A 19916-nucleotide genomic window follows, 5' to 3' on the forward strand; every position below is an offset into this window, starting at 1 on the left:
AAATTATCTTCCTAGATGATTAAAATATGTGTGTGAATGTGGCTTTTCCTGATACACATAACATGGTCTTGACACATGGAAAAGATCAAAGAAAATGTTCCTGCACACCTGAGCAGTAAGGGAGAAAACAGCTTGGGCTACAATCTAGCTTCTTCATGAACCGAATTTGTCCGTTATCCTTAAGACAAAAAAAGTTTCTCTCGCCAAGAACAAACACAGAGGAGGCTGACTGATTGAAGGAGACAATACATATATCGAGGGCTTGCTCTCCAATATTTAGCGTCCAATCCACCTAAAATGCAAAATTCCAGATCATTTTAATTGCTAAAAACAGAACATCTCATTCATTTAATACAAATTATTAACTTTCTATTAACACAGAAATACAAAGGTTGGCCAATCATTTCCTTCTCTTTTTTGTAATTATAGCAGATTTTGCTCATCTCTTACCAGAAGATAATAACTATTCAATGGTTCAGAAAAACCTCATAAAAATTTATCTGCTTCCCTGAAAAAACTTCCATAAGAAAGCTAATATGTTTGCTCTGTGAATCAAATTTAATCCTTAATAATATTTATAGCCAGTAGTGTTGCAAATAACATTTTGATAAAGCCAATACTTAAAAAGTGTCAACCTGAATGAACAGAGCAGCCACAAAAGAACTACAGCATTGTAAATAGAATCCTTAACAGACAAGAGCGCTTCCAGACCATCTGCATTTATGGAACACAGTCCACAGTCAACAAATGAGTCTCAGAACGGCAAAGGAATGAATATCAAATTGGTGCTTGTATAGGAGTTTTCCAAATTCATCTTCCAAGCAAATAATGTGTATAAATCAGAAACATGAAAAAAAATAGGAAATATATGCCGTTTTGAAAAATACTGGCTGACCAAAATACACTATACATGGCCATGAAAGTGGGATGGCCTCATCAAAACAAAACAAAACAAAACTCCTATATAAACAGGAAGTAATTGTCCTCAAAGTTAGGTGAAAATTAACACACAACGCAATGAAGAACGGGGTTGTACTAAAGACACAGGTTGGAAGGAAAGCATTAGGACACCCGTGTCTTGTATTGGAGTGTCTGGGTTCCAGATCAGCTCTTCCTCGTTCCCAGCTGCCTGCCAGTATAGACCATTGGAGGCAGAAGGAAAATATCTCAAGTGGTTGAGTTCCTGTCATCCCTTTGGGAGATCTGAATTAAGTTTCCAGCTTTTAGTTCTAGTCTTGGCCATTAAAAGCACTTGGGAAGTGAACCAGCAGACAGGAGAGTTTTCTCTCCCTTTTTCTCTCTGACACTCAAATTGTTAAAAAATGATATAGATGGATTTCTAGCCATCAAGGCATGCTTTTAGGTATTTTTATCTATTATAGAAATTAAAATATCTCCAGAATTAAATATGAAATTGAAATGGAACTGAGCAGAAAGGCCAGTAATGCTAGTGTGTATATAAGAATAATCTGTACGAGGGGGCAGGCATTGGGGCACAGCGGGTTAGGGAACCATTTGTGGTGCCCACATCCCAAATCAGGATAATAGTTCTAGCATCAGATACTCTACATTTGATCCAGCCCTTTTCTAATATAGGTGGAAGACAGCAGGTGATGGCCTAGGTGTTTGGGTCCCTGGATGAAGTTTGGTCTGGCCCAGCCCAGGATGTTGTAACCATTAGGAGAGACAGTCAATGCAGAGGACATCCTCCTGACCCTTCTCCACTGCCCTCACTGCCCACTTTCAATCTCTCGCTCTCTCTCTCCCTCTTTCTCTCTCTCCTTCCCTCAAACTGAATTTTTGGAGATGAAAACAATACCAAGTTGAAATTAATACCAAAATGAACTGTGTAGATAGGAAATCACAGCAAAAAAATATGCTCTTAAAATCACAGCAAAAAAGTATGTCACTCGAAGGAGCAAGAACAATCAATTTCATAAAGTGAAAAAAATCTGAGACAACTCTGATGTACTGCCCTTCAAAAGTAAACAAATTCTCTTTAAAGAAGAAGAAACTGTAAAAGACACCACAGTAAACATATGCAGATATACCAAACCATAAGTAGAACTACAATTCAGCACTGAGTTGCAGGTAATTATCATTTGGTTCTAGTGTATTCTGCCTATATGAAAAGATACCACTGGGTATAGACGTGAAGGCCTATCACATGGCAGCTACATTTCTCATTGTGCTGTAATAGACTAGCATTTTGTGAGTCAAAGTATACAACTCCAGCTGATAGTCACCTGACCCTGGGAGATGAGGATTCAGAATGGATTAGCAAAGCATGTTTCTGAGTCCACTAAATACCTTCAATGCACTAGCTCCGGTCACTCCTCATGACCTCCCCTTAGGGAAATATGTCACATTCTGAACTAATGAGTCTCGCCAAACATAGATGCTTTCTTACTAAGGATAACAATGAAAAAAAAATCCTTTATGTTCCAACAAAGATGGAGCAACACAAAAAGGATTTTTTTTGTAAAGTTCATAAGCTTTATAAAAACTGTAAATTCTTAGTGACAAAAATCCAACCAATCCTAAGCTCAAAATGAAATGAAAGCACACATTATAATGATTCAAAACAAGTAATAAAGGAAATCTACAAGAAGACATTATGAACTGAGGGACAAAAAGTACATAAATTTGCCTATTGAAAAGAGTATTTTAAAAAAATCTTTCTCTTTGTATTGTGTTAGTTTATAATTACTATGACTCCTCTGGGCACCCATGGTTCTAATAGGCATGTTCCTCGACTGTTCAACAATAGCCAATTTCTTGGGTCAGAGATGTAGCATGGGGAAAAATGGCTGAAATAAAAATTTTTCAAATTTTCTTTCCATGAAGTTATACTTTTAACAAAGAGCTGTGACTAAATATAGCATACTAAAATATTTACATATTAAAGAAAGAACTTACAACTAGTCTTTTTCCAGAACCAAGTTTCTGCTGTTCCGTCTCCTGCCTTTTATCTGCATCTGTTGCAAAAGCAAGCACTTGGTACCTGCATGGAAGGGAAAAATGATAACTGTCTCGGTCATTTACAGCAGAAGTTCTGTTAAACTTCAAAGGCACACACTACGTAATTGCTATGAATCACTTTTTCTTCCATTCTAAGCTGTAAAGTTTTAGCTCTAAGATTTTAAATTTAGCAACTCTGCAATTATAATGAACAACAGTAACCCTGTGTCCCAATTATTCAACACTTCTACCAACGATCGAAGCACTTCCAGTAGAATTTTGCGTGACAAATAGCAATAGGCAAGATGTAGACACAATACACTAAACACACAAAAAAGTAAGGAATGCAAACTAGTTAGAAGTAGCAGATATTACTGATGTATAATCTATACAACCAAGAAGAATCATTGAGTTTAATCCCTAGGTAAACCACTTATTCACTGAGTATTTTGGAAAATTAATCACTTTGTACTTTAATTTCCCCATCTGTAAAATATGAATAATCTCTAACCTAAACACTGTTAAAGAAAATTGAAAGCTAAACTGTAAAATGTTCCTGGTGTAGTTTGGTTTATATTAATTTTTTGTCCAATTAATTGATCCAGGAATCGAAAGACAAAGAGACACAATGACTCTGGACAAGTCTTTCACAGCTTCTAGATCAACAGTAACATTTAGTCCAAATCATTTTTACAAGATATCATATCACCCAATCTAGAATGATTAATTTATCAAATAAAGTTTAAATTCTTAAATTTCCCATCAATTAGATATATTTTAGGAGGGGGACATTGTGGCATGGCAGGTTAAGCCACTACTTGTGATGTCAGTGTTGTATCAAGGTGTCAGGTAGACTGCCGGTGGCTCTGCTTCTGATTCAGCTTCCTGCTAAAGCCGGGAAGGCAACAGTGATGCCCCCAAGTACTTGGGCCTCTGCCACCCGTGTGGGAGAGCAGGGTAGAATTTCAGGCTCAGGGTTCTGTTCTAGAGCAGATCTTGTTTGCAACCATTTGGAAAGTGAACCGGTAGCTGGAGAACCTCTCTCCTTCCTACTTTCCCTCTCTCTTTCTCTCAGCTTATCAAAAACATTTATTATTAAATAAATCTTATAAAAAGTGATATATTTGAGGAGGAATCCCACTCCAAACAAAGGAACTTTGGGCCAACATAGATTGCTTTTCTTTCTACCAAATCAAAGCCCCCTTCATTGTTCCTCTGTAGCAAAGAGAAAATCTAATGACTGCTACTTACATCGTCTAAGAAACCCAGGAACCTAAACGAATAATGACAGTGTGGCATATCTAAGTCAGCATTGAAATGTACAGTGGTTCAGCTGTCACACACCGCTGTGGTGTAACTGTATCTCCCGGAAAGCCTACATTAGAACCGTAAGTGCCTGTGCAACAGAGGGGAGAAATGAAGCCCCCTAAGTGTGTACGTTACAAGGACTCCACTCTCGTGACTGGAGCAATGCTGAATAAAAGGGCTTGAGGCTGAGGGCTGCGTGTTGAAATGCTGGTCTCTCTTGTGCGCTTCTGCCACACGCCATGGGTGACACAGCCAGAAGGCCTTCGACCTGGACTTCCCAGCCTCCACACTGCAAAACATACCCTCCTGTTTTCCACAGACCACATGCTCTTAGTTATTCTGTCATACGCACAAAACAGACTACAACATATACCAAATCTAAATCAACCCTAGGATTACAATTATTCCTATCTCCATCAGGAATAGTTCATTTGTAAAAATTGCCCAATTTCAGTTGGATAAAGAATATGAAGGGAAAATAGATTTACAAGCACAGAGGCTGATGATAAAATGAAAAAGAGCCGGTTTTATAATTATTGTCAAAGTATAATGTATATAGACTTCATCTATTCCATAAACATATGGTGGCGATCTAGTGTAAGCATTAGCAAGAGGAAAAACACAACTATATGACCTGTACTTATGAGGAGTTCTCGAAGCAGATGCAAAGACTAACACAGGGACAGCCAAGTGGAACTCAGCGTGCCTGTGCTAGGACCTGGCAAGTATGCACACAAACCATGTGGGAGCAGACACAAGTTCACGGGGGTTACGGGGACCTGCTCTTGGAATAGACTCAGGAGAGAGTTAGGCTGTGAAGAATGAACGAACATGTGCAATGCCGGTAAAGAGGAAAGGTATTACAGCCAAGCAAATAGCACATGCAAAGGCACGTAGTGCTAAAAAAGAGACATGAGAAACCAATGCCAAGACCAAAGTTCAAGAGAGGTGCATGGTGATGAGGAATGAGTCATAGGAAATGAAACCAAACAAAGGCATTAAAAAAAATCCCATAGGCCGGTGCTGCACAGGCCTCTTACCAGCTGAGATCCACCAGCCATCAAAATCCCAAGGTCTCCAAAAATGCCAAATAATTCATATTGTGACCTCCAAACAGGTTTGATTCCTGTCCCCCATTTACAGTAGCAGAAATAACATGCACCACTCACTTAGACCATGACCCCAGAGCCGGTTCTTCTATAGATCTAACCTCAGGCAATTAATTACAGACATCAGCCTACCAGAGGATGATATGGATTTTAATGAGATCGTTACAAAAATCCAAAGCTCAGTGAGCTGTTTGAAGTTTCTTCTGTAACTACAAAGAGTTATTATTGCATCTGAGAAACAAGTGAGCCCCTGAAGTAGCCTCGTTAACATCAAAACAGCAGGCAGAGACACAGCCAAAACTGACTTTTGATTTACAAATCCAGACCATTTGTCTTCCTGGAAGACAGCTAAGCCGTGTGTTTTATGAGTTAAACACAACTGGCAGTAAATTTACATGATGACAAACGCACAAGAGCATCTCATTTCTGGTTCTTCCTTCGACCCAACAATGCACATGGAAATCGATTCCCAAAACCAAACAATTCCTAACGGTCATGGAAATTCTGCAATAAAGAAAGCGTTAGATTTTCCTTTCTTACCCTTCAGTCCTTGATGATACAAGCTAACAAATCAAGATGCCTTCTTGAAACTGCCCTTAGAATAACCAGACCCAATGGAAGAAGATTCTGTGAAGGAGTGCTTCTTTTCAGTCCAGAAACACGCTCATGACAAACACAGCATGAGCAGAGCTGCTTGCTGACCCACTGGCCACAAATGCTTCATGGGTGCCATGCAGCACCAATGTCAAACTCAACCTACAATTTAGAGTTTTTCCATATCACATCGTAAAAGCAACAGCAAGTAACTAAAACACGGACTGAGGTGTCACACAGCATAAAAAGCAAACCCTATGCAATCATTTATCTTGAAATGAGACATACTGGACACCAGGCAATGTTAATATTTCACACAGAAAACTTTGGCCAAAATGGAAACTCAGTACTAAGCATTATTGTGGTCAACTATGGCTAATTCATTCTCTGGCCAACAATGATCGTTTTCACTGAAAGATGCCACTAACAAAGCAGAAGCTTACTCTTTTCACTCCTTTTTCAAGCTCTCTTTGGACATCCACTCTGGGCAAGGCACAATGCTAAGCCCTTCCGGGAGTACAAAACCAAATCTTGGTGTCAACAAACACTGAGTCCAGCCAAGGAAAAAAACAATAAAGCAAAATCTACCATCAGCATATAGGCCTGAACGGAACTTAAGGAAAACACTGAAAACTACCTTATGATTCAAGGAGGAAATGCGGCCTGCAGCTAGGGTAGGGAGGAAGGGAAGCTTCCAGACATAATTCTCATACGTAGGAAAGGAAGGAAGAGCAATTCAGATATAAGGAAGAGTGAGAGCGGAAGAGGGCGTGCGACAATCACTGTACATAAATGTGGAATACAAATATTAAAGTTTTGGTAGGATCCTAAAAGTGGTGAAGAACATGAGCTTCCTTCAAAATAGCTAGCTACTCCCCACAATACTTCAGCAAAGGAGTTGGTGTTGTGGCAAAGCAGCCGGAGCTGCCTGTTGAGGCAGGGGCATCCCAGTTCTGGTTCCCACTGTCACACTTCCACTCTAACTCTTGCTGCCTTCCTGGGATGGGGGGGCAGCAGAAAATGGGCCAAGTTCTGTGGTCCCTACTACACGTGGGAAGCTAGATAGAATTCCCAGCTCTTGGCTTCAGCCTACTGTAGCCCTAGCTGTTGCAACCATTTGGGATGAAAGAAGATTAGTCAATTTATTTCTTTTTCTTCCTTCCTTCCTTTCTCTCTTTCTTTCTTCCTTTCTTTCTGCCTTCCCCTCACCCCCCATCCTCTCTCTTTGTGCCTTATCAAATAAGTTTTTAAAAAATAATGTATGCCAGTTATTGAGTAGGACATGTATCAGGAACTGCTAAGGGTGCCAGCAGGCATGCAACAGAGAGAAGAGGAGAAGACAAAGTCCATGCAGACAACTGCTCAGGGAGCTTCCCAGGCTTCACCTCTCCCCTATACGTTCCCCCGAATGTCATATTGCCGTGCACCTCTCAGCAACCTGTCACAGCTCTCATGCAGCCCGCATCACTGTGGACCAAAACTGCTGTTTAACTTGTTGCCTCTCACACTGGCATAAGGAAGAGAGACGGGTTTTATTTTACTTTATATTCCTGGGACTTTATACAATGTGTGGCACACAGAAACATCTTTTAAAATGTTCGCTGAAGGGCTGATGCCGTGATGTAGTGCGCTAAGCCTCAGCCTGCAGCACCAACACCCCATATGCATGCCAGCTGGAGAACCTGCTGCTCCACTTCTGATCCAGCTCCCTGCTTATAGCCTGGGAAAGCAGCAGAGGATGGCTCAAGTCCTTAGGCCCCTGCCCCTGTGGAAGAGCCAGAAGAGGCTCCTGGCTTAAGATACATACAGCTGCAGCTACTGCAGCCATTTAGGGAATAATCCACAAAATAAAACATTTCCTTTCTCTCTCTCTCCCTCTTTCTCTCTCTCCCTCTCCCTCTCTCTCTCTCTCTCTCTCTCTCTCTCTCTCTCCCACCCCCTCTCTCTCTTTCTGGTCTTTGTGACTGCCTTTCAAATAAAAATGAAACAAATTTAAAACAAAGAAAAACGTTTACTGAATGGTTGACTAAATGAACTGACCTAATCAGTGAACTAATGTTTAACACATATTCTGCCCTCAGGAACCTGACAAAAGAAGCACACAGCCTGGAACTTAAAAAAAAAATCTAAAATAAGAGCAAATATGATACTGGGCAAGAAAAACAGTAATTTAGGCAGAAATATTTCTGCTATTTGAGGCTATTTGAATTAGTTAACTTTGAAAGTCTCAAGAGGTCAGATGGAACTAGACTATATAGAACACCAAATGGCAACAGAGCCATGCCCTGATATCCATCAGGGATGGGTGAAAGGATCCCTAGCAAATGACAATAAACCCACAGGTGCATGAGCCCCTTCATCCAATGTCACAGCTGTTTGAATGCAACCTGCAGGCACATCCCCGACTCACAGAGTCACACACAGGCTAACAACAGGGGCAGGTCTATCACAAGTCCTCAGGTGGCTGAGCAAACATTGCAGGAAGTATCTACATACACTCAGATAGCTCTAATGTCACTGGACAATATAATCTTACGCGACCCCTATTGTATCCATAGAGAGGAGTCTATAATTGGCAAAAACTGTGCTAAGCCATACAAGGCTATGCTTTAAACCATCTCTATCTGTAATGGTTTATGATCTCTAAAATCAAGTAAATAATTGCTTTAGGGAATAAGCACAAGAAAAATAAACTCCACCTGTGTTTTGTACAGGATATAATTTTTTTTCAAACATTTTCCATCCACAGTCTAATCCATGGATATTTTGGAACCCACAGTTACTAAGGGTCAGTTGTGTAGGAAGGTTTGTATTTTTTTATGGGAAATGAAGATCAGACTGGATCAGAGAGGTGCTTTACAAGGATAGCTATGGGAGGACCATCACCACCTCGACTCAAGGCTAGAAACAACGAACAGCACACATCTGAGTGCAAAAGAGGAAGGGTCCAAATAACAAGGATTAGAAACAAGGACAGAAAGGGCAGGATTCGCTGACTGTACAGTTGTGATCAGCCAGCAAAGGAAAAAAGAGGAAAAGATAATCCAAGGTTGGTGATACCTGGCCAGGAGAACAGTGGTACCAGAGACCTGAGTCTTGCTCCTCCCCAACAAGGGCTACTAATTCTCTTATCTGGGAGGGAAAGCAATGCTCCAAGTTTGTCCCAGCATTAGAATCATCCAGGTTAAATGCATTTACAACGATGGTTTCCAGGTTATCCCCAAACTCTTAAATCAAAATCTAGGAGCAGGAGGCCAGAGAATCTGTAAATGTGCATTTAATAACAGGATGCCAGCAGTTATATGCACTCTAACGTTTGAGACCAGCCTTTGCTAGCTCCGTTTCAATATAATACAGTAATTAAATCTCCGTAACAAAATAAAGTATGTCTGAAAAGCCTGTTCTATTAGCTGATTACATTCTGCTGGCTCACTGCAGATTGGTTTAATGAAATCTCAAAGGGACAAATATCTACGGTCTTCACACTTTTTCCCATCCTAAACTGTACCAAGTTGATCTACTAAATTCAGAAGCATCACACGCAGTTGGATGTTATTAACGTTCTCCATTGACATAATTTCACAATAACCATACATCTCCTGCATTTTTACCATTACTAAATATCCACACAAAGGGAAGTATGTATCTTTTTAGTCCTAGATGGAAAAATTTAACAGATTGCTACGCTGGGAGAATTACCACATTGTAACCTCCATCTAGACTTCTGTCAGATAAGGCTCACACATTAAGGCAATCTACACGTGGCTTCCTCATTCAGTCATTCCTGGAGTTATTATCAAATTAATTCCAATGCACATGCTTCAAAGAGTCAGTAATGGACCCTTCACATCTTTGCTTTGTGACCCCACAGTAACACTATTTGTTAGAGGGTGAGGCACAGAGCTGGAACATAAGCTGAAAAGCAGATCCCCTCAATATTGTTCAGTGTTGACAGATCTGAGTACATAACACAGATTTTTTTGCAGCCTCTCCAAACAAACATAATATTTTATGTATTGCCAGTAGGCAAGTCGCAATTCATTTTTGGTCTTTGGATAAGAGCCACAGGACTCATAGGAGGACCATGACACTGTGATACACTACCCACCCTCAGTTCACTTCTGCTGAGTCACCAACATTTGCTTATTCTCAGTTTGAAACCCTTCTTGCCTCAACAATCATTCACAAAGGGGAGACTGCCACTTTTGAAGGGAAAACTCCATTACCCGGCTGCATACACAAGATGGAGGCTTGAAGACAAAAATTTACAGCCATCGCCTGATGAATTTATGTTTCTACCTCAGGAAAACTTACCTGATCCGAAAAAACACTAAAAAGCTAATGTGATGTGCTGCTTAGATGTTTGTAAGTTCTAAATGCTGCCAACAGTTAAGATAACAATAAAATCACCGGAGATGTTGAAACTCTCCCATTATCTCTTGTCTCAGCATGGGTTTCTACTTGCTTTTCCCAATTCTCACTGCCAACAACAACAACAACATCAACAAAATGCACTCTCCAGAAACTCCCAGCCTTAACTTATTTAAATTCAGCTCATAAAGGAGAAAACAGTCTAGCTTTAACGCACTTCACCCAAGCTCAGTAAGGATTTCCATCGCAAAGGATAAACTGTTTCGCTAGTTTCACACCTCACCCCTCCCACGAGTTAGTCTTTTAGAAATGATCAGCAGTCAGAACAACACTTGTGTTTCTTTTCGGGATTTTTCCTGTATCACGATATCTTTTTCTGTTGTAAAATCATCCCATACGTGAATCTTTTTATTGGAATTTTTTAAACTCAACACTCTCTTTTCATATTTCTGTCACAGAATAGTCACAACAACTACTAACCATTTTGTACGGGGTGGTGATTTGGTATGCGTTTAATCTTTACAACGCAGTAGTGGAAATGAGCATAATTACTTCCTTCAGAGCCAACATGAAGACACTAACCATCAAACAGCTGTGCACGGGAAATTCAGAATTCCAACCACGTCTGCCTCCTCCAGACACCTCTTCTCAAATCACTGCACTACACTTCCGTTCAAATATTTCCCAATATAAAAATAGTAGGCTGTGTATCGTAGTAACATTTCATCACAGGAATCTCTTCTTCATTTACAATAATGAAGCTCTTTTTGGTTCAAAAATAATAATAACCAGCCAAACAACACCAGAAAAATCATGATTTCAAGGCTGTAACTTGCGTACTTACTTGTAACTCTCCACTTGCCGGCAGGACGACACCGTGATGAAGGAATCCGTGCGGGAGCTGTAGGCAAGAGGGCCAGGGAGAAGGGAACCGGGGAGAAACCTCCCGAAAGCATAGCTTTCCTGCTCAAACACCATCAGCATTCCATCCATAGACTGGATACAAATTAAATCTCGACCTTTGGGATAACAAAAGGAAATGAGACAACCTATTCTTCAATAAATGAAATGTTTTAATTTGTCAACATCTGCAACAAATAGGTCATAGCTAATTTTTCCCCCACTAAAAATGCAACTATTTATATTTTCAATTACAAAACAATGAAGCTTTGAAGCTCTCAAATTACTGATACTAGTATACGTTCATTTTCCATTTTTAAAATGATTCAAAGGTAGGTGTTGTAGCGCAGCTGGATCAGCCTCCGTCTGGGGACACCTACACCCTGTATCGTCACAGGGCCTGATTTGAGTGTCAGCTCTTCTACTTCTGACACATCTTCCTGCTCAGGAGCGCCCTCGGTCGCATAAGGCACAAGGACTTGGGTCTGTCATCCACGGAAAGACCTGAGTTGAGTTTCTGCCTCCCAAATGAACTCTAGTAGTTGAGAATCTTTGGGGAATAAATGATCGAATAGAAGATCTCTCTCTCCTACTCTTCCTTTTCTCTCTCCTTCTCTCTTTCTTTCTCACTTGCCTCAAATAAAATAAGTAAAAGTGATCTTAAAAAAGAAAACATATATGGAGCCGGCACAGCGGTATAGCAGCTAAAGTCTTCGCCTTCCACGCACTGGGAACCCATATGGGCGCCGGTTCTAATCCTAGCAGACCTGCTTCCCATCCAGCTCCCTGCTTGTGGCCTGGGAAAGCAGTAGAGGACAGCCCAAAGCCTTGGAACCCTGCACCCGCATGGGAGACCCAGAAGAGCTCCTGGCTCCTGGCTTCGGATCAGCTCAGTTCTAGCCATTGCAGCCACTTGGGAAGTGAATCATTGGACAGAAGACCTTCCTCTCCATCTTTCCTCCTCTCTGTGTATCTGACTTTGCAATAAAAATAAATAATAAAGAAATATTTTTAAAAGGATTTACTTACTTATTTAAAAAGCAGAATTATAAAGAAAGGGAGATGCAGAGAGAGATCATCAATCTATTGTTTCACTCTCCAAATGGACCCAAAGGCCAGGGCTGGGCCAGGCTAAAACCAGGAGCCAGAAACTTCATGCACTTGGGAAGTAAATCAGTGGATGGAAGATCTTCCTCTCTGTCTCTCCTCCTCTCTGTATTTCTGCCTTCCAATAAAAATAAATACATCTTTAAAAAACATAAAGATACTTTAAAAACTTCAGGAGAAAACAGCATTAAAAGATGCTTATTCTGGTGCAAACAATTTTAAAATTCATGCTTATGATCATGTAAATGCACATTATTTTTTTAAAGCATGGGTTTTATGCCTTTTTGTGCCATAATAAACTAACCTTTGAATTTCACCTTTCCATGAACTTTTTGAAGTACCCATGTAATGCTTAAGGAACTCTAAAAAAAAAAAACTGAGACTTGGGGAATCTACTCTGGTCCTTCTTGACTAAGGCAATATTCTATCAACTTCAAATACTCTGAGAAATGTTCCAAGCTGAATGTCGTCTCAGCAAATGAATGTTTTGGAAACATACATCTGAATTTCCTTAGACAAACAGAGATTGTTCATTTGAAGGCCGTTTGAAAAGAATTCTCTTGTGCTCAAACTCTTTCATAACACACAATAGGTACTGCAGTCACTGTCTCCACTGTGCTACAAGGTGTTTTTACAAAAGACCTGCTGTGAATGTGTGTGCGTGCTGGACACACATACTCACAGGGTGCATCCACAGACTGTTTTCTATGGGATTTGGTCAGTCTCATCCGCCTGTGACCATCAGACACAAATAAGTATTAAAAAATGCTTCTATACAGCTGCAACTGATGCTCCAACTATGATATGTCTTTCTAACAAAAATCATTCAAACTGTTTACAGGTAAAAGTTATATAAAATATCAACATATATTTCAATATATGTATCAATATAATATATAATATCAATTATATTTTAATTATGGTTCTAAGTATTCTAACAATTGTAGTTTTTATAAATGAGTCACTAATAGTCCTGAAACTTCAGCCTTCAAATTTGTAAAATGAGAATCTTTGCATGAAAATACCAAACTTATTTTCATCAAAAGTGCCAAGAATTCACATTGACTAAAGAACAACAGTCTTCAATGAATGCTGTTGGAAAAGTTGCATATCCACATGAGAAAAAGAAAGCAAGCAAGAAATCGGATCTTACATCATACACAGAAATCAACTCAAAATGGATTATGTAGTTAAACACAGACCAGAAACTATAAAACTCTTACAAGAAAACATGGGGGGAACATTCATGACATTGTTCTTGGCAATGGTTTTTTTTGGATAGGATACCAAAAGCACAGGAAACAAAAGCAAAAATAGACAAGGGGGACTTTATCAAACTAAAATGAATTTGCACAAAAGGAAACAATCAACAAGGTTAAAACACAATAAGTGGAATTGGGGAAATGTTTGCAAACCACATATCTAATAAGGGATTAATCTTCAGACTATATAAGGAAATCATGTAACTCCACAGCAATAACAACAACAACAACAAAATAATCCAATTTAAAAATGGGCAAAAGATCAAACCAGACATTGCTCCAAAAAAGACATGCAAGTGGCCAACAGAAACACAAAAGGTGTTTAGCAAACGCAGGTCAAAACCAAGGGGGCACATCACCTCACACAAGTTAGGGAGGAAGAAGGAAATTCTGCTGTTTGCAACAACACAGCTAAGCACAGAGGACGTGAGGCTCAGTGCAGCAAGCCAGATGTGGAAAGGCAAATAGTTAAAAATCCCACTTCCAGGTGGGAACTAAGAAAGCCGGAGTAGACATGCGGCTGCTGGGAGTCAGCGGGGGAAAAGATACAGACAAGATGGTCAAAAGACACAGGTTTACACTGCTAAGCTGAGAAAGTTCTAATGTACAGGATGGAGACTACAGCAAACAATGATGCATGATGTATATGGAGTTTTCTGAGCAGCTAGATGTTAAGTGTTCTCAACACAAACAGAAAACAATGTAAGGGGATAAATATATGATACCTGGAATATGTGAACTTACTTGTAATAACCACTTCACATTGCAAACATATATTGAAACATCACACTGCCTACATCTGTATAACAACATAAGAATATATACAATTTACATTTGTCAGTTATACTTCAACAAAGCTAGGGGTAGGAAGAGAATTCTAAAGTTAGAGACAAGATATCCAAGTCCCTAACACTATATGCAACATAAGGCACATCATAAATTACAGCACGAAAATATTTTTTTAAAAAAAAAGATTTATTTATTTTTATTGGAAAGTCAGATTTACACAAAGAAGGAGAGACAGAAAGATCTTCCATCCACTGGTTCACTACTCGAGTGGCCTCAACAGCTGGAGTTGCGCCAATCTTAAGCCAGGAGCCAGGAGTTCTTCCGGGTCTCCCATACAAACACAGGGTCCCAAGGCTTTGGGCCATCCTCTACTGCTTACCCAGGTCACAAGCAGGGAGATGGAAGGGAAGTAGAGCAGCAAAGATACAAACCAGCACCCATATGAGATGCTGGTGCAAGCAAGGAGAGGAATTTAGCCACTAGGCTATCCCTCCAGGCCCAAAATAAGGATTTTTATTACCTGTTTTCTAACCTAGAAAATAGAGAGTAGCACAATTAGAAATGAGGTGAAGAGAAGGTAAAGCTACGAGCAGTCATAGTTAGTGCCATAGTGAAAAGGATGAAAACAGGACATGAATAAAACACATATCAAAGGGCTGTTGTCATTGCATAGCAAGTTAAGCCTCCATCTGCAATGCCAGCATCCCATGTGGACACCAGTTCAAGTCCTGGCTGCTCCACTTCCAGGCAAGTTCCCTGCTGGTGCACCTGGAAAGGCAGTGAGTGAAGGCCCAAGCCCGTGGGCACCTGCACCAATGTGAGAGACCCAAAAGAAGCTCTAGGCTTTGGCCTGTCCCACCTCTGGCCATTGTAGCCATCTGGGGAGTGAGCCAGAGGATGGAAAAAATCTCTCTGTGTCTCTCCTTCCTTCTCTGTAAATCTGCCTTTCAAGCAAGAATCTAAAAATCTTTTTTTTTTTAAGTATCTTTATAAAAACTTATCAAACAATTTTTCAGGAACGTATCAATACATCATCACCAGTTGAGGCTCACATTTTTCCAAAAGACTTCTTGCCCTGTTTGTTCAGCCTCTATCTGTAATCTCAAACAGCCCCATCACTACCCTGGAACATTCCAGGACAAATCATCGTTGGAGATTATCTGTTTTAGTGCTCTTGCTCACCCTAGACTAAACTCAATAGCAGAAACCACGTCTTGCTCATCTTTGTAAATCCAGCAAGTAGAAAGTGCCTGCCACACAAGAGATACGTTCAGAAATGTCTGTGGAGCCAAAGTAAGCTGGGCAAAATAATTTATTCATCTGCAGCTCACATTGGCTGAGGTTTTATTCTATGTGTTTCACACACTGCATTTCAAGTATGTGAAAAACGCTTTATTTATCACCGTCTTGGCCGCCGCCGTTTGGAAAAAATGTAGGGATCCATCCAAAACATTACTCAAAAATAAATAAATAAATCCTTCAAAATTACTGTGCTGGAAAGCACTTGAGAATACATACCAAAGGCTCTCCTTACAGATAATGAGAATAGAAGGAACAATCCGGAAAGGCAGGAAAGTTGTTTAGATAGAATACAGCCAACAAGAAGCCTCTATAAAGGTGATGGGACTGCACCCCTGCTACGACTTTCCACAACACCATGGAGACGAAGGCTCACTATTTCATTTCAATTAATTTTTTTTCTTTCTTTTCTCCCTCTCAACCCAAGGTGGAACTGCACCTAAGGGGAGCTATAACGGAAGGACAGAGGAAATAAATATGTCCGTAGGTAGAAACAGAGAGAAGTGTATCCCTGTACTTGCAATGCAAGGATGGTCTCACAGTGAAACGACAGATAAGCCCCTACGTTGTTGGGAGACACCTCATGGCAGTCTGGTGGACTGCTGCGGGTACTCGGAAGACACCTATAGAACGACTAGAGAGAACAATGGTGGGGGGAGAAGGGAGGAAGAGGGAAATCCTCAATTCCTATTAAACTATGTCATAAAATAAAGAATACTTAAAAAGTGATGGGATTTCAGGCGGTATTAAAATGACATCATTGTGACCATATTCACACCCCTCACCATTCGTATGATGTTTTAAACGTTTATTCATTCATTCATTCATAGGAACGAGAGAGAGAGAGAGAGAGAGAGAGAATTTTCCATCTGATGATTCACTCCCAAGATCGCTACAAGAGCCACAGTTGAGTCAGGCCAAAGCCAGGAGCCTGGGGCTTCATGTGGGTCTCCCACACAGAGTGCCAAGCGCCCAAGGACCTGGGCCACACTGTGCTGCTCTTCCCAAGGCATGAGGAAGGAGCTGGATCAGGAGTGGAGAAGCCAGGACATGGCCCAGCATCCTTAAGGAATCATATGGATCACATGTCATTAGAGACATTAACCTGTTATTCCACAATGTCAGTCCCCATGCAGGGTCTTGTGTCAGGAGTTGTAAGAAACACACAACAGCAATATTGACTACCAATGTCATTTACTGAGTGCCTGTGATATTAGCATTGTGTTAAACTCATAGTGTATCAGCTGTAATTTTCAGTAACTAAAAAAGTGATCAATAGCTCCCATTTTGTCTTGAGAAAGCAAACTCAAAGAACTAAAATCATTTGAGGAATGCAAATGAATCAGAAGGTGAGATTGAGATGTATCTGGCTCCACTGTATGCACAGAATCGCTGGGCAGCAAAACTTGCATTCATTTCTTAAAATGGCATGTTTGCGTCCAAAAATCTAGATGATGTGAATCAGACTAAACACTAAAGAGAGGCAAAGGGCCTCACTTCAGCAAGCTGCCTTCGAAGAGCCTGCTAACTGAGCCAGTATGCATTCTGGACTGCGAAGGAGCATCTGAGCAAACACTAATCAAAGACAAAAGCAGCCTTTCTGAGAGAGAACCTTCGAGAAAAACACTCGGTTAGGCCTGACCTGGAATGCGATGGATGTTGCTTTACCAACAGGGCACAGACTGGGGAAAACAGAGATTGAAAAGAGAGCAAAAGCTCAATGATGCTTCCTCAAAATTTATGGCTAACCTGTACCCCCAAAAAGCAAACATCTTGAAAGCCGAAATTATTAGGGTTGCTGGAGATGTCATCAGCATTTTACATCTTTCTGTTTATTCCATTATGCTTGAGCATGATGAGAGAGAAATAGCCATCGCCATTTGAAATGTGATTTGCAAGATCTGGGAGCAAAGTGAGAAAAGATCCATCAAGATCATTTTGAAGGGATTCTGGAAATTGCTATTTTTCAATCCTCTTGGGGAAAAAAAAAGAAAAATCGCTTTGATGTCTGCAGGGATGGGAGCTGGAGGCAGCAAAGTTCTGCCATGGTAGCCCTATGAAATGACAATGTCTTTATGGAATGGTGCATCTTACTTCCTGGGGTTAAGTTTCATGTCGTCAAAGTTAGTCCACTGCACATCGAACTCACTGCTAGATGAACTGTGGTCCCTGCTCCATGCTAGCCTACTTGCTAAAACCCTGTGTAGGGGTATGTTTGTGTGTTTTGTATTCCTGTACCCAGAAATTTCTTGGACCACACCGCATGACTCAGAGCACTTTCCATGACTGTTTTGGCAACAAGGGCCCCATGGAGGGTTGGCCAGGATACCCTCGCCCCCGTCTGTGAGCCGTCCTTCTCCGTGTGTGGAATCCGTGTGGCAAACCCCGTGCAGCGGCGGAAAGGAACGGGGACTACCATGACTCAGCATGCTGCCTGGGTTTTTTTTTTCTTCTAATCTCTCTGCTCATATTTCTTTTACACACTGTGTAAAACTACAAGTGAAGAAACGCAAACGTGACCCGTGGCCAAGCCTATATTGCAGTTCAGCGTGCAGCTGTCAAAAGTATTTGGTTTTCCTCCAAGTCGGGGAAGACACATGAAAAACAGCTGTATAGGTAGTGAGAAAGGCAGACAGGAAACACCAAGAGACTGCTACACCAGAACAGAAGGGTGCGGGGTCTGTGCAACTTCCGCTCCTTTTCCGCACACGCACGCACGGAAAGTATTTTTGTTGTTGTTGCTACAGAGAGGCTGAAACGCTCACTCACTAATCTCTACTGCAAACCTAACTCAAAAAACGATACAACATGTTTGCTATGAGCAAAAACATTAGAATCCCCAATGTAGCTGCCCAGCAGACGCTGCCTTAAAAACAAGCAGCAGATGTGTCTCCGGAGCCTGTGCGACGGTGAGTTCGCCACTTCGTATCATTTTTGTACTTTCTCCCCACATGCAAACACCAAGGAAACTATTACTGCTGCCTTGATGTGCTGCTACTGCTTGGCTATGCTTAATAATCGGAAATCAGATTTATGAGAGAACAGCTACTTATTACTCTCTTCACCAAATTCATTTTTGCTTGAGCATTCTAAAAGTAATTAAGGGCCCTCTAATAATGCAATATCCAATTAGATTCTAAGTTTAAAACTCCAGCACAAATAGCTTTAAAACCCTAAATGAGCACAGGAAATTAATAAATAGAATACACGTGTTGAGTTAAGCAGCTAATATTTTAAACAATGAATTAGAGAAAAATCCTCAACTACTATTCAAGTGTTGCCCCAATAAATAACTTCATGAGCCTAATTACTTTTTAAGATGCAAGAAAATAAAAATCAAGCCTGCCTCTGATACGTTACTGTGTCTCATTTTAACAGTGAACGTTAATGGCTTCACAAAGACCACTACTGTGTGGTTCAGCAAGCTATTTATCACAATCCTTTCCCTTAAACTGTGAACAGGCTTAAGAGCACAGAATCAGGAAATTACAGCCATTCACTAAATTTGCTTTACGTGTGACACACTCCATATGAAAGCAATGTTAGAGGCTTGAAAGGGGAACTAAAGTTTGTATTATCACTTGCATTCACAAAATACTGAGTGGATCACTATGTCACATGCAATGATCATGAAAGCTTTGATAACGTTTGCCATAACTCACATTCACTCAACCAATTCTACAAACAGGCACTGAAAAACTAGCATGTGTGGGGGTGGCGGCTCGGGGGTGGGGCGCAGAGCTGCTACCCTCGGTAAATAGGAGAGCTAAACAACTAGCTACACCAACCTAGGAAGACAGACCTAACAGAGAGCTAGGGGAGACTGATTAACAACGTCCTCAAAGATTCAGTACCAGCTTGAGCACAAAGCTAACACTTGGGTCTCTGAGGTCGAAAAAGCGTCCGCCAGAGAGACCAACACGCAGACAACCTCACGCACAGCCACGCCGCGTGCGAGCTGCATCTGGAGGGCATGGGGCAGGGAGGACACTGGCGGAGGAAGGCTCGGCTGGTGAACACAACACACTCTTCAGGGCTGAGCTTCAGGCCAGCGTGCTGCGCCTTGTCGGTCAGCTAGGAGACCCACACTGCACTGCAGTGGTACGAAGAAACCAGTACGTGGTGCTGCTGGAAGGCTAAACTATAACGGAAATGCATGCTAACCACTACCTGGTAAACAAATGGTCCTTAACTGATATTATTAAAGTAGTTGTTT

General features: G+C 40.9%; 1 protein-coding gene across 2 annotated transcripts in view; it reads right to left on the reverse strand.

Moving 5' to 3' along the window:
- BBS9 (Bardet-Biedl syndrome 9) overlaps window positions 1-19916 on the reverse strand; it is a 330719-nt gene that overhangs the window by 249776 nt on the left and 61027 nt on the right. For both annotated transcript variants that reach the window (XM_058677975.1, XM_058677974.1), the window contains exons 6-8: window positions 11188-11362; window positions 2920-3004; window positions 109-292 (exon numbers count right to left, since the gene is read on the reverse strand). In XM_058677975.1, the coding sequence (XP_058533958.1) occupies window positions 109-292; window positions 2920-3004; window positions 11188-11362 (444 nt within the window). The remainder of the gene's footprint in view (window positions 1-108; window positions 293-2919; window positions 3005-11187; window positions 11363-19916) is intronic.

This window comes from Ochotona princeps, chromosome 20 (assembly GCF_030435755.1).
Source record: "Ochotona princeps isolate mOchPri1 chromosome 20, mOchPri1.hap1, whole genome shotgun sequence".
NCBI lineage: Eukaryota > Metazoa > Chordata > Mammalia > Lagomorpha > Ochotonidae > Ochotona > Ochotona princeps.